Below are 13,129 nucleotides of genomic sequence, written 5' to 3' on the forward strand. Positions count from 1 at the left end.
GAACCTAGGTAAATCCTTATGTCTCTCGTGTCCACTTAACCCCTTCGATCTACCACGCGACTCGATGGCCTCGCGACTAAGTCCTTTGAAGATATTTGCCGTGAAAATATCACGACACAAGGCAAGCCTATGAACTGCATGCCTTCGTTGGAGTGCATTTTTTATCACTTCCTGGTTCGTACGGCCCATTGCGTCGATTTGTTTTTCTTCTCTTTGTTAAGCAGATTAGATGTAGACTCGTGGCAGCTGAAGATTGGAGTAGTTTTTTTTGAGGGATTGAAATTGGAGTTTTTTTTTTTTTTTGAGAAATGAAGATTGGATTCGTTGGACGACATCTGTGCATACCAGGCAAAAGTATGGATGGGCCGCTCTTTTTTTAGTTGGAAGTTATGGGCTCATTTTTCTGTTGTAAGGAAAGCGACAGTACCAAAGCTCAATGAATTGGCAAGGTTTCATTGCAAAATGGCAGCCCATGGCCTAGTAAGATAGGACTTGCGCGGATTACTCGAAGGAAAGCCCAAGAAGAAGTTGTCAAACATAAAAAGGGAAGCCCAAGAAGAAAGCAAATTACGCCACGAGACAGACGGACACGGAGATGAGCTTGGCGCTTCTGGATTCTCAAAAAGAAAACACCACCGAGCACGACGAGCCCGGTGCCGGCGCCGAGCTGAGTGACTCCGGCGGGCCACCACTAGAGGAGGCAGGGTCCGACGACGAAGAGGAGTCCGCTCCCCCGAAGCTGATCGCGAAGCCCAGACGCCGAGCAAACCCTAGCTCTGGCGGCGGGGACTCCTCGCTACCCTCGGCGCTCGATGTATTTGCGGAGAGTCGCTGAGAAAACCCTTGATCTGGCGGCGGGGACTCCTGCTATCCTCGGCACTCGATGTATTTCCGGAGAGTCGCCGAACAAACCATAGCTCTGGCGGCGGGGACTCCTCGCTACCCTCGGCGCGATGTATTTGCGGAGAGTCGTCGAGCAAACCCTAGCTCTCGCGGCGGGGACTCCTCGCTACAAGGAGGCGCGTGAGGCGCTCTGCGTGCTAGATTGCCGTTCCAAGGAGGGGAGGAAGATGCCACCTCCAGGTGAGATGTTTAAACTAGTGCTAATTCGACTGCAGACTATCGTATTTGACCATTGGCGGTTTACTTCTGAATTGGCTGTTTTTGACACTTAACCAAGTGATTCGCGTGGTCCTAAGTAATGCAAAGTCTCTTGCTTACCTGTTTGGTTTAACGAGAACCAGTTGCTCAAATCTGTCATAGTGAGCGTATATATTATACGACAATTCTTGTTGTGTCAACTTCCTTAGTGCTCGTTTGAGATATTTGATTATAGAATTGCATGGCTATAGGTTTAGTTGTGCTGTCGATTGCATCAAATAATTTCATACACTGCCGGCAGAGGTAACAGCCTCGACGCCGCGGCCACCCCTGCGCTACATCGTGCCATCCCACGGTTACAGTTGCGGCCGCTAACAACTAACAGAAAGCTAACTTGATCCATGCCTGAACAAGCTCACGGCACAGACCTGCTTATTCTTAACTGAAGAAATACCTAACTGAAGAAAACTACAGCTAACTGAAAACACAGGCCACAGGGTAAAGTTCAACATTTTTACAGGTGACTTTGAGCTGAACAAACGAGATTAAAAGGTGACAAATTAACACGTATTCATGGTTATGCCGCATAGATGGTTGGTTGTGGTTGCCTCTTCACAGATGGCTTGTTGTTGTGTCTAATCGCTTCCTCTTTCCAAGCTTGCACTTTTGACTCCCACATAGAGTGGTGGAGGATCACCTCCTTGAGATTCTCCAGATACGACACGCCTTCCACACCAAGCCTGGTTTCCAGCTGAAGGAAAGAGCGATATCTTCCCGAACGAGGCTCTGGAATAACTGGATCTGGGCAAAGTAGGTCAAGTATGGCGAGAGACTTCATGGATCCTTGTTCGATTTGCACTTGTGGGAGCCTTGGGGCTTCGAAGCACAGTCGCCTCAGGCTTGGGAATCCACCACTCTTCACAACGAAGCTGCTGCCCCGAAACCCATCCCCATCTTCTGTTAGCTTGAGATATTCCAAGCAAGGCAAACTTTGCAGTGCAGATAAGTCTTCAATGCTCAAACCAGTTGAGATAAGTAGCAGCCTATTTAGATCGCACAGCTCCCTTAAGGCAGGAGTAGCAGGTAATTTGTCCAGCTGCCCCCGTAGTTTGATAGATGTAATTGCACAGGGAGCCTCTAGGAATTTTATGAACTCTTTAGCCAAGTCACTTGAATCAACTGATAGAATCTGGAGAGCTTTGCTACCGGTGAAGCGCTCGTTAAGCGGAAAGGGTGAAATGCTACCTGGATTCATCCGTATACGTTTGTTGCGGCTGTTGGAGGGATATGATGTTGCTTGATAGATCTTAACCTTCCTCAGTTTTCCGGCATGAAGTATAATGTTTTCAAAACTTGTGTCTGCCTCAGTAACCACGACTCCAGCCAGAGTCTGCAATTTGCTTTGCTTTGATATTTCCTTGGTGATTCCACGGGGTAGCTCAATCCGGCCAAACAGGTGAGCTAACAGTGGTAGCCTGATGACCTGAATGGGCAAGTCTTTCACCAATGTGTCTCGAATATCCAGTGTTTCCAAATGCTCTAGGCACTTTATTGTTGGGTGAAGATGGTCAACATCAGTGCCCCTGAGGCTGAGGTACTTGAGAAGCCGCTGCTTGCATATGGCTTTGAGAACAGTATCATTGTTTACCCCATTGCAACCTTCAAGATCCAGAACTCGCAGTAACTCGCAGGCTTGGAGGCGAAGAAGAGGGCTCTTGAAGATTGTTAGTGACCTCATAACAGATAAGTCAATATCCCTCGCAGTACACACAGCATCATCGACTCCTTCCTTGCTGCTATCCTGAACAGAGAGTCGGCGAACACGGACATTGGTGATGGTAGTACCATTGTTGGACAGGAGCTCATCTTTGTCAACCAGAGCAACAAATTTCTTTGAGACGGCCTTGTGGATGAGGAACTCGAGCATTATGCTGTGAACCCTGCACCTGGCTACCCTAGCATTTTTTATCTCTACTGGTTCAACGATACACCGCTCAATGAAGGCCTGTAAATAACTTCTGACGACACCTTCTTGATCACTGACAGTGCCATGTGCAGCAAACTCTTCACTCATCCATCTTCTAAGCAGAAGCTTGCTTCTAATTGGGCGGCCTCTGGGGAACACGCTGGCATAAAGCAAGCAGCTCTGGTGGGCATAGTCTGGAAGGTTGTTGTAGCACTGGAGAAGCGCTCTATTGATTTTCAAGAACTCGGCATCCTGTCCTTTTAAGATCTTGTCTCCGAGCGTGCAGGCAGCACTTTTGCAATGCTCTGTTGTGAGTCCTCCTGCCACTTGATTCTCGGTTCGTCCTTGTCGACGCAAGTAATTGGCTACGCTGATAAGCGCCAGAGGTAAGCCTCCACATTTGGTGATGATGCCTTCCGAAGCCCGCCGCAGGGCAGGTGTCTTATTCTCTTGACCAACCGATTCCCAGAATACTTGTTCTGACTCATCTTTGTCAAGACATTGCATTGTATACACATAACTGCCCCAGCTGCATTCAGCCGCGACAGAGTGCATGCTTGTCGTCACAATTATTCTGCTACTGTGGCCATCTTTAGGGAATTCACGTTTTATAGCCTGGCACACTTCTAGACGGTCCACATCGTCAATAACAACAAAGTACCTGGTTCACCAAGCACAACGTAAACATTACTCTTAGAAACAAACAACCATTTTCTTTATTAAATCAGGAAAAACCCGTATGGGTATATATATACATATATTTATAAAAATTATGAAAAGCATTTTCTTTATCATCCTTGGAAACATACCTGGAGGCACCATTACTTTCAGCATAAAGGGAACCAAAATTGGTACCTCTAGAATCTAGATATATAGTGCTAAATTAATTTTAATATCTAGGTATCACACTTGGCACCTTTCTAAGGACGATTAAAATCCTCATGTATGAAATAGTCATGGTAGATTTAATCGGAAATTAAAACTTAACACAAACGACACATCCATTTGTGCATCATAGTATCATTTGCACAAATAGATGTTTACTTAAAAACACCACCCCCAACCCCGGAGAAACCATGCTTGCCGAAACGTATAATCATCGTCATACCAGCGGAAGAAAAAGAATAATCAGCTGACATCCCTCATACTGCTGTTGCTTAATCACAAGTTCAAAACTTTGAATTGCACATCAAAATATTTTTTTCATATTTTATTTTAATTAAAGTAGCCAAATATATATCTTGCACAATTGCGTGGCCATACTTCAGTGTATGTCATTTTACTACAAAATTTGGTTCTGAATAAAACTGCAAGCAAAGTTACCCAATTCTAATATCAACTATTAAATATATTATTTAAATCTCACGAAGTATTAATATACATGGTTATAATAAAATACTAGAAAAATATAAGCCATTCTCTTGTTTCTAAAACTTTACTGATTCATGGGAGAATACACGATATAGTTTTTAAGAAACTGATTGTCGGAGAACAAGCACCGGCAATGGTGATCCAGATGGATCCCCTTGAATTCGATCGGGAGCTAATCGTTCAAAAGCTACGTGAAGTCACAAACAGGAGGTAAGATGATGAGTTTATCCAGGTTCGGGCCACCTTCTAGGTGTAATACCTTACATCATGCTCTTTGTGTATGAATGATTGTATGGAAGATTAGAACGGGAGACCGAGTCTACTAGCAATTCAAAGATCGAGACCTTTTGTATGTCCCCAGTTCTCCGTTATAGACTCGGAGTACTATGGTAAAAAGCGGGATGGTACTGTTGCTCACGTGTCCTCCATGGGCGACCAATGCCGGTAGTTGGAGGATTGTCGTTATAGCCGGAGATTTCCCGCTACGCTTTGGTGGGATTTGTCTCACCATGACCTAGGTGGGTCCCAAGACTACAAACCTAAGTCAAAAAAGTCTATGGCCGCACCAATCCTCGTCAAAACTGATAGCCGACAAAGCCTGTCAACTAGGGGATGGAACCTACCTAGGATTCCGGCATCATCATTTGTAGCAGACATGGAGTACGTATGCTGAAAGACCCTCATTAAATAGACCTGCCGGACTACGAACCCCGCGGAGATTTGGGAGCTGGTAGGTCTATTATCCTTGGGGTCCGTATTCTAGCAGGTCTATTTACCCTTGGTGGAGCTGGAGCCCCGAGAGCTTTGTGTACCCTTGGCCCTTTTATCCTTCATGTGCATAGGAACAACACTTGGCTCCCCGAGTGAGAGCCACGTTCCTTCGAGTGCTCGGAGGACAACCCCCCGGGTTGATGCGAGGCTCCCCTTGTCAAGCCGGACAGCCCCAGTGCTTAGGGTAGGCGCACGTGCACATGCCCTTGACTCGCCACATCCTTGGTAACGCAATGTCAATTTTGTCCCATGTCAGTAGTGTAGGGGGGGTCCTGTTCCCCGTATTGCTGACAGTAGACCCCGGCCCTGTCATCAGGTGAAGATCCTGAAGGGGATGAAACTAGGGATGAGGCCGACTTTCAATGAGCCAACGACGACGCTGACTCACTCTGTGCATGGTTCAAGAGAACCTCTCCAACTTCTGCGTGTAGCGGGGGAACGTGCTTTGAAGATGCCGGCCCACTATGCACGCGCTTTGAGGAAACCACTCTGACTTATGTGCATCATGGGGAGGCGCACTCTACCACCAATGCAGAGCCGTTGCCCTCAGCCTCGCTTGTTTATGAGCCATTCCCTTAGACTTGATTTCTCCCTACGCCTTTTTGCCTTCTCTTCCAACTTTTTTTTAGAAAAGGAGGATGACCCCGGGCTGTGCATCTAGGAAATGCGTGCGACCATTTTATTCATTATTTTCGAGGACCTTTCAAAGTAGTACAACAATATGTCTGAATCCGCCATCTTGACAACAACTGCGGCTACTCCTATCCATATTATGAAGAGGTGCAAGTTGGACCAAATACCCAGACCTCTCACCTAATCCTAACATCTAAAGCCGGAGGCCCCGACCGAGCCACATACCGGGTCCGGGGCATAAACCGGTCCGACGCACTCACGTGTGTCGTCGTTGCCATCTTCCACTGGTCCATCTTCAGATCAGATTGAGGTGCCAGTCTTGGCAGGAGCCTCCGCCATCGACGCCACCATGACGTCAAATGACGACCTCCACCTACGCGAGTCCATCTCCAAGCAACGGACGCAAATCCATGCTAGGATTGGTCTGCACCACCGCCGTCGCCCACCACCCACAAGTGCCACCCTGCCCCAAGGTTCCCAAAGCGGCGCCTTCAAGAAGGGAACGACGCCCTGAGCGCCGCCGCCGCCCAACAAAGTTAAGGCTTTCGCCCGGGAGACCTAGGGGAAGGGGAAGTGAGAGGATCAATGCATACCGACGCCTCCAAGGAGGGGAACGGCGCCCTTAGGAGTCGCCGTTGATGCGATCGGCCATGGTCGCCCAGGGATTTCGCCCGAACTAGATGCCCGCCACCAGCAGCGCCTCCTATACAGAACCGGCGACCCAAGGAAGCGCGGCCCGACCAGGCTGGCCCGCACACCGAACAAGGAGGAGGGGAGGCGCCAGATCTGTTGGAAATATGCCCTAAAGGCAATAATAAGTTAGTTACTATTATATTTCTTTGTTCATGATAATCGTTTATTATCCATGCTATAATTATATTGATTGGAAACACAATACTTGTGTGGATACATAGACAAAACACTGTCCCTAGTAAGCCTCTAGTTGACTAGCTCGTTGATCAAAGATGGTCAAAGGTTTCCTGACCATAGGCAAGTGTTGTCACTTGATAACGGGATCACATCATTAGGAGAATCATGTGATGGACTAGACACAAACTAATGAACATAGCACGTTGATCGTGTCGTTTTATTGCTATTGTTTTCTGCGTGTCAAGTATTTGTTCCTATGACCATGAGATCATATAACTCACTGGTACCGGAGGAATACCTTGTGTGCATCAAACGTCGCAACGTAACTGGGTGACTATAAAGGTGCTCTACAGGTATCTCCGAAGGTGTCCGTTGAGTTAGTATGGATCAAGACTGGGATTTGTCACTCCGTGTGACGGAGAGGTATCTCGGGGCCCACTCGGTAATACAACATCACACACAAGCCGTGCAAGCATTGTGACTAAGTGTAAGTCACGGGATCTTGTATTACAGAACGAGTAAAGAGTCTTGCCGGTAACGAGATTGAAATAGGTATGCGGATACCGACGATCAAATCTCGGGCAAGTAACATACCGAAGGACAAAGGAAATGACATACGGGATTATATGTATCCTTGATACTGAGGTTCAACCGATAAGATCTTCGGAGAATATGTAGGATCCAATATGGGCATCGAGGTCCCGTTATTGGATATTGACCGAGGAGTGTCTCGGGTCATGTCTACATAGTTCTCGAACCCGCATGGTCTGCACACTTAAGGTTCAGTGACGTTTCAGTATAGTTGAGTTATAGGTGTTGATAACCGAAAGTTGTTTGGAGTCTCAGATGAGATCCAGGACGTCACGAGGAGCTCCGGAATGGTCCGGAGGTAAAGATTGATATATAGGAAGTCATGTTTTGGTCATCGGAAAAGTTTCGGGCTCATCGGTAGTGTACCAGGAGTGCCGGGAGGGGTGTCGGGGACCATCGGGAGGGGTGTCACGCCCCAAGGGGTCTCATGGGCTATGGGAAGAGATAAAGCAGCCCCTAGTGGGCTAGAATAAGTTCCCACTAAGGCCCATAAGGTTTGAGAAGGAAAAACACAAGGTGGAAAGAGTTTCCAAGTGGGAAGGTGGAATCCTACTCCAAGTAGGATTGGAGTAGGACTCCTCCACCTCCAATTTCGGCCAAACCTTGAGGGTTTGAGGCTGCCTCCTCCCGTCCCTCCCTCCTATATATACTAGAGGTATTGAGGGGTTTTGAGACACAACTTTGCCACGGCAGCCCGACCACATACCTCCACGGTTTTTCCTCTAGATCGTATTTCTGCGGAGCTCGGACGGAGCCCTGCTGGGATAGATCACCACCACCCTCCGGAGCGCCGTCACGCTGCCGGAGAACTCATCTACCTCTCCGCCTCTCTTGCTGGATCAAGAAGGCCGAGATCATCGTCGAGCTGTACGTGTGCTGAACGCGGAGGTGCCGTCCGTTCGGCAGTAGATCGGAGCGGATCGTGGGACGGTTCGCGGGGCGGATTGAGGGACGTGAGGACGTTCCACTACATCAACCGTGTTTCTTAACGCTTCCTGTTGTGCGATCTACAAGGATACGTAGATCCAAATCTCCTCTCGTAGATGAACATCACCATGATAGGTCTTCGTGCGCGTAGGAAATTTTTTGTTTCCCGTGCGACGTTCCCCAACAAGATCGCGCGCACCAGCCGCCGCCGGACTCCAAGGACTACTAGCTCGTGCGGCCGGGACGTCAGATCCACCGCCCGCACGGCTGCTAGCTTGCCGTTCCTCGCCAATGGAGCCGCAACTCCAGATCCGGGGCTCCCCATGCAGAGGCAGGGTAGCCTAGTCCCCGCCACCACCATCCTTGGAGCCCCAGGCTTGCCCGACGGCTGCCTCAGGCTGCGGCGAGGAAGGGAGGGGGAAGGGGTGAGGCCAGGGGCCGGCTAGGGTTGGGAGGGAGGAAGGGGGTGAGGCCGGGCGGCGGCTAGGGTTGGTAGGCCTGAATGGATGTGTCTTCTCTTCCAACTTTAGTCCCTTCACTTTCTTTCTTCCAGCTTTGCATGACATACCGTCACCATGACGAGATGCGAACAACGCAGGGCAACACTCTCTCCTCATCCACCTCAGCCGGCAACGCGAACCTCCCGAAGTTTCGTCCCTTCAACGAAGAGGGCATAGACAAGGTGCGGAAGATGCTGGTCCGTGAGGGCCAGGAAGGAGTGGTGATGGCAAGGCCGGCAACATATTCGTCGGAGCCGAGGCCGGAGGAGACGATAATCTTCACCAGCTTCATAGCGGCGATACTGGTGCTGACGGTGTACCAGATCTATCTGGTCCATCTCTCCCCGAACTCCACGGGAGTGATGCTGTCGGTGGCGTTGTTTCGCTATTTCTTTGTGTTGCGGTTTGCAGGGAAGAGAAAGGGCTTAGACCAGATCGAGGCCGCCACGAGCTGCAACTTTCCGCTTAAAGGGCATGCTTGGGGACAAGTACATCCCGCATGACACGAAGAACAAGTGGGACGACTGGCGCAACCAGTGGTGATACATCATCATTTACCTGCACAAGTGGCTACTGCTCCCTTCCGGCCAAGCGTAGGCAGACAACTGGACGACAGTGGGAGCTGCTGCTGGAAGGCGTCAACCAGTTGCGGCAAGTGCTCGCACGGTCGCGTAGGTGTAAGACGATGGTCTGACGGCGACGATGGCTGGGGCCGCTGCAGGAGAGGGGGCACCCGCCCTAGATGTAAACCAGCGACGTAGACATCAGTCGGACGCACGTCGGTCTAGCAAGCTGCTGCCAAGCCCAGGTCTTGCGCTCTGCAAGAATCCACAGGGCAACGCGATCCGTCGACCCTTCATGAGTTCGAGTACAGGGGGTCAGATCGACGGACGGGGCTAGGGTGACAGGTGCGGTGACAACTCGGGAGCCAGCGATGCCCACAAGGGCCCACTGCGATGACTTCGGGAACCCACTCCATCTGTGAGGACCACTTAGAGCAAGTATAGTAGTACCTAGTCAGCCGGCTACAAGCTCTTCCACGTCAGAGAAAGTCTAGCTGGAGGGGAGAGAAAGCAAGAGAGAGAAGGGAGCCGGCGCTTCAATTGTCGCCCGGCTACAACACAATACCCAAGAGAAAAGAACTGCATGCAATGGTTGAAGGCTGTCGCGGCTCCCTCCTCTCCAATCAGTTGTGTTTTTATCTCTTCCATACATGTAAACATTAACTGCTATAGCCAATGCTTGCAGCCAGCTTTACTATATGAGATTTGCTTTACGGAGACTACAAGTGACATGGCAATGGCATAGAGCCGGTAGTCGGCTCTACTATTAACCATGCTCTTAGATAGATCCGAAGGGCAAGGCGACATGGAACCCCTCCCCTCCTCCCTCGTCGCCATCACCCTCGCGCAGCCGACAGCCTAGGTTTAGGCAGCGGCTCTAGGCAAGGGAGCTCCTAGGCTCTGCCACTTAGGGACCCGAAGGAGCCGAGGTCGGACGCCTCCAAGTGCATTCCCATGAGCGAGAAAAAGAAGGAGGTGCCTATGAAGATGAACCCGGGCTACGAGATCCTGACCGCCCGCTAGCGGTACAAGAGGCCCACGGTGTCGTAAGTCAGCCAACTCTTCTTTTGTATTGTCTGTTAAGTAGTGTGCTTGGGGGTCTAACACGAGCTCTGGAATTTTTTTATTTATTATATTTAGGGAACCCACGAAAGCTCAGACTGTTCCTACCGCTGTCGATGCTCCAAGAGGGTCGACTACTGCCCCTATCGTCGAGGAGATGGTGCCCGCGCGGAGCGCGGTCGCGACGAAACTCCCGACAGAAGTAGTGGCCGTAGACACCCAATCGCCTGAGAGCTTTGCGGTGTTCAGGGAGGCCCGAGATATCAGAGGCAGAGGCCTCGAGCTCAGATTCGAATAAAATAAAATAATTGTAGCCTACTCCTATTTTCACTTTAAAACCTGATGGAGAGTATTGAAGTATAAGTGAATTGTCCATCTTTCACTATTAGCTTAAACTTTGGGATTGAACTGGTAAATTCATGCAGCTTAATAGATGGGATTAAGGGACAGAAATTTATAAATAAGAAAACAACTTTAGTTTTTTATGTGAGAGAGAATTAGGTACATGTATAGTTTAGAGACAGCAATATTCTGTTCAGAGATTAGTTTCCAACAAATGTTGCATAAGGTGCGATGCTACTTAAGGAAGTTGAGACAGTGTTATGTGTGCTACGGGAGGGAGCAATTGGGCTACATGATTTAAAGGACATATCTATGTGATGCAGAGGGGGAGGGACTAAAAGCAGGATGTCTTGGGGGATTATGTGAAGCGGTTCTTAGGCTAGATTTTTCTCTTTTACTAGAATGCACCCATGGTCACAAACTATTTCGAAAGTCTCACCCTAGTTCCACAAATTTTAGTTTACAGATATAGGTCTCCGATGTATTTGAGCGGTTCGCAGCTAACATGTCATATATTTCTGTTCGAGGAGGCTAGGTGGAAGGTTATGGACCCTAGGTAAATCACTTAAATATATATTGGGGTATCCAGATTGTTAACTCGAGAGTTTAGAGATCGGGACAAGACTTCAGGCATGGTTTAGCAACCGCAAGTGAACTCTATTCTTTCATATTTATTAGAGAAATTCTAGCATATTTCTCTATTCCGCAGCCTCCATGGTGAAAGGTCTGACATATCCTTTTATATTTAATATAGATTTTTCAATTTGCAAATTTCCGAAATGTCATGTTTCAAGCTGGAAAACTTTCTGTTGAAGTTTAAGTTCATTGAGTTGAAAAGTAATTTTCTCCTATTAAGATGTTGTTTCAAATTTACAGTTCAACTCTCCGTCAGAAAAAAGAAATTTCAGTCCAAAAAGTTAAGAGAGAGAGTGAGAGATACCTTTTGTCACTCAAGAAATTCCAAAGGCTTGTTTGCTGAGTATCGGAGATGCTCCCTTGTGCAGGTGTAGATGTAGGCTTAGCCGTCCTTTGTGACTCCTTGAGAAGCTTGGTTAGAAGGTCCTCCAGATCGCGGCACGCGGATGCCACCACCCAAGCAACGCAATCGTAATCGGCACGACAGTCGTCATAGACCGCTGTTGCTAGACTTGTCTTCCCCACGCCACGGCAACCGACGATGGAGATCACCTTCAGCTCTCGCCCTTCGGATGCTGACAGCAACCCTTGCAGCTCACATCTGTGTTTGCAGATGTTCCTTAAGGTAGCCTCATGATCTAGATCTAGGCTATAAGGATTAGGAGGTGTGGCTGAAGGGCAGGACCATGTTGCAGCAGCAGTGTCTTGGCCCGTGCTGGATCCGGCATCAGGTTGCCAGGTCCGTACTTTCTGGATGCTGTCCTTGAAATGCTCGATTTTTTGCACTATTTCAGGTCGAGGGTCCAGGCGAAATACCGAGAGGACAGGGCCAGACGATGCACCCGGAACCCACGTACGATCTATGAAGTCCTCGATATCATAAGCCAACTCCTTGAGTAGCACAACCTTGCTCTCATGTGTCGCCCCTTGGTGGTTCTTCTCATTCGTCTTGATTTCGCTGATCACCATTTTCATTTCCAGCTTGATGTAATCGAGGCCACTTTTGACTGCACCTTTCACGGACTTCTCTCTCGTGATCACATCAGCCACCTTGCTAAGCACAGAGTTGGCGAAGGTCACTGCTTGAATCACCTCTCCTCCTGCAATCATTTTGGAAATGGACGTACGTCAAGTGGTGGAGTCGATGGGCGAAGCTAGCGCCGTTGAAGTTGCTCGGAGTCGCTCGCTGGCGTCGCCGCGGCGGAGCACCCGCCAGATATGATAGCCAAGCTCGGCCTTGGATGCCTCCCCGGTCCCTACTGCTGGCTTGTAGTCGTGGCCAATCGAGAAATGGAGATGACGAGAAGAGAGACTTTGGAGCAGCAGCAGCAAGCGGCGGCTTGGCCGGTGGAGATCTTTTGGTGGTGCTGTGTGTGTGCGACTTGGAGAGAAAATGGGGGACGTGGTTGGGGAAAAGAGTCGGGGGAAGAGAGATTTTAGCATTTGGGAATTTAACACCCGTGCTAAATTATTGGGGGAGAACATGAGGAGAACATGCACCTTTGTTCGTGCAGGAAGAACACGGCCAATAGCTCCTGTGCGACGTCTTTCCTGGGAATTGGATGAAATGAGACGTTGTTCGACAGAATGGCTCGGCAGCGACACTTTTGAGCGAGTAAATAGCTCCTGTGCGACATGGCCCTTAAGCTGAACTGTTATCCTCATTAGCTGTTATGGGTTGGACCCACAACGTATCCATGTAAGCACGGGACCCACCACTTGTCCAGTAAGCGCGGGACCTACCTCGTCGCGGCTAGAAGCGATTCCGCCCGTGCCCGTCCGTCCGCCGCCGCCCA

General features: G+C 49.2%; 1 protein-coding gene across 1 annotated transcript; it reads right to left on the reverse strand.

The window, feature by feature from the left end:
• Positions 1-1,441: 1,441 nt before the first annotated feature.
• LOC123442372 (disease resistance protein RGA4-like) lies at positions 1,442-12,802 on the reverse strand. The gene is made up of 2 exons (XM_045118388.1): positions 11,638-12,802; positions 1,442-3,728 (listed from the first exon to the last, which is right to left on the reverse strand). Exons 1-2 carry the CDS (start codon positions 12,441-12,443, stop codon positions 1,679-1,681), a joined length of 2,856 nt encoding a protein of 951 aa, XP_044974323.1. The 5' UTR covers positions 12,444-12,802; the 3' UTR covers positions 1,442-1,678.
• Between the last annotated feature and the right edge of the window lie 327 nt (positions 12,803-13,129).

The sequence above is a fragment of the Hordeum vulgare genome, chromosome 3H, assembly GCF_904849725.1.
Source record: "Hordeum vulgare subsp. vulgare chromosome 3H, MorexV3_pseudomolecules_assembly, whole genome shotgun sequence".
Taxonomy (NCBI): Eukaryota; Viridiplantae; Streptophyta; class Magnoliopsida; order Poales; family Poaceae; genus Hordeum; species Hordeum vulgare.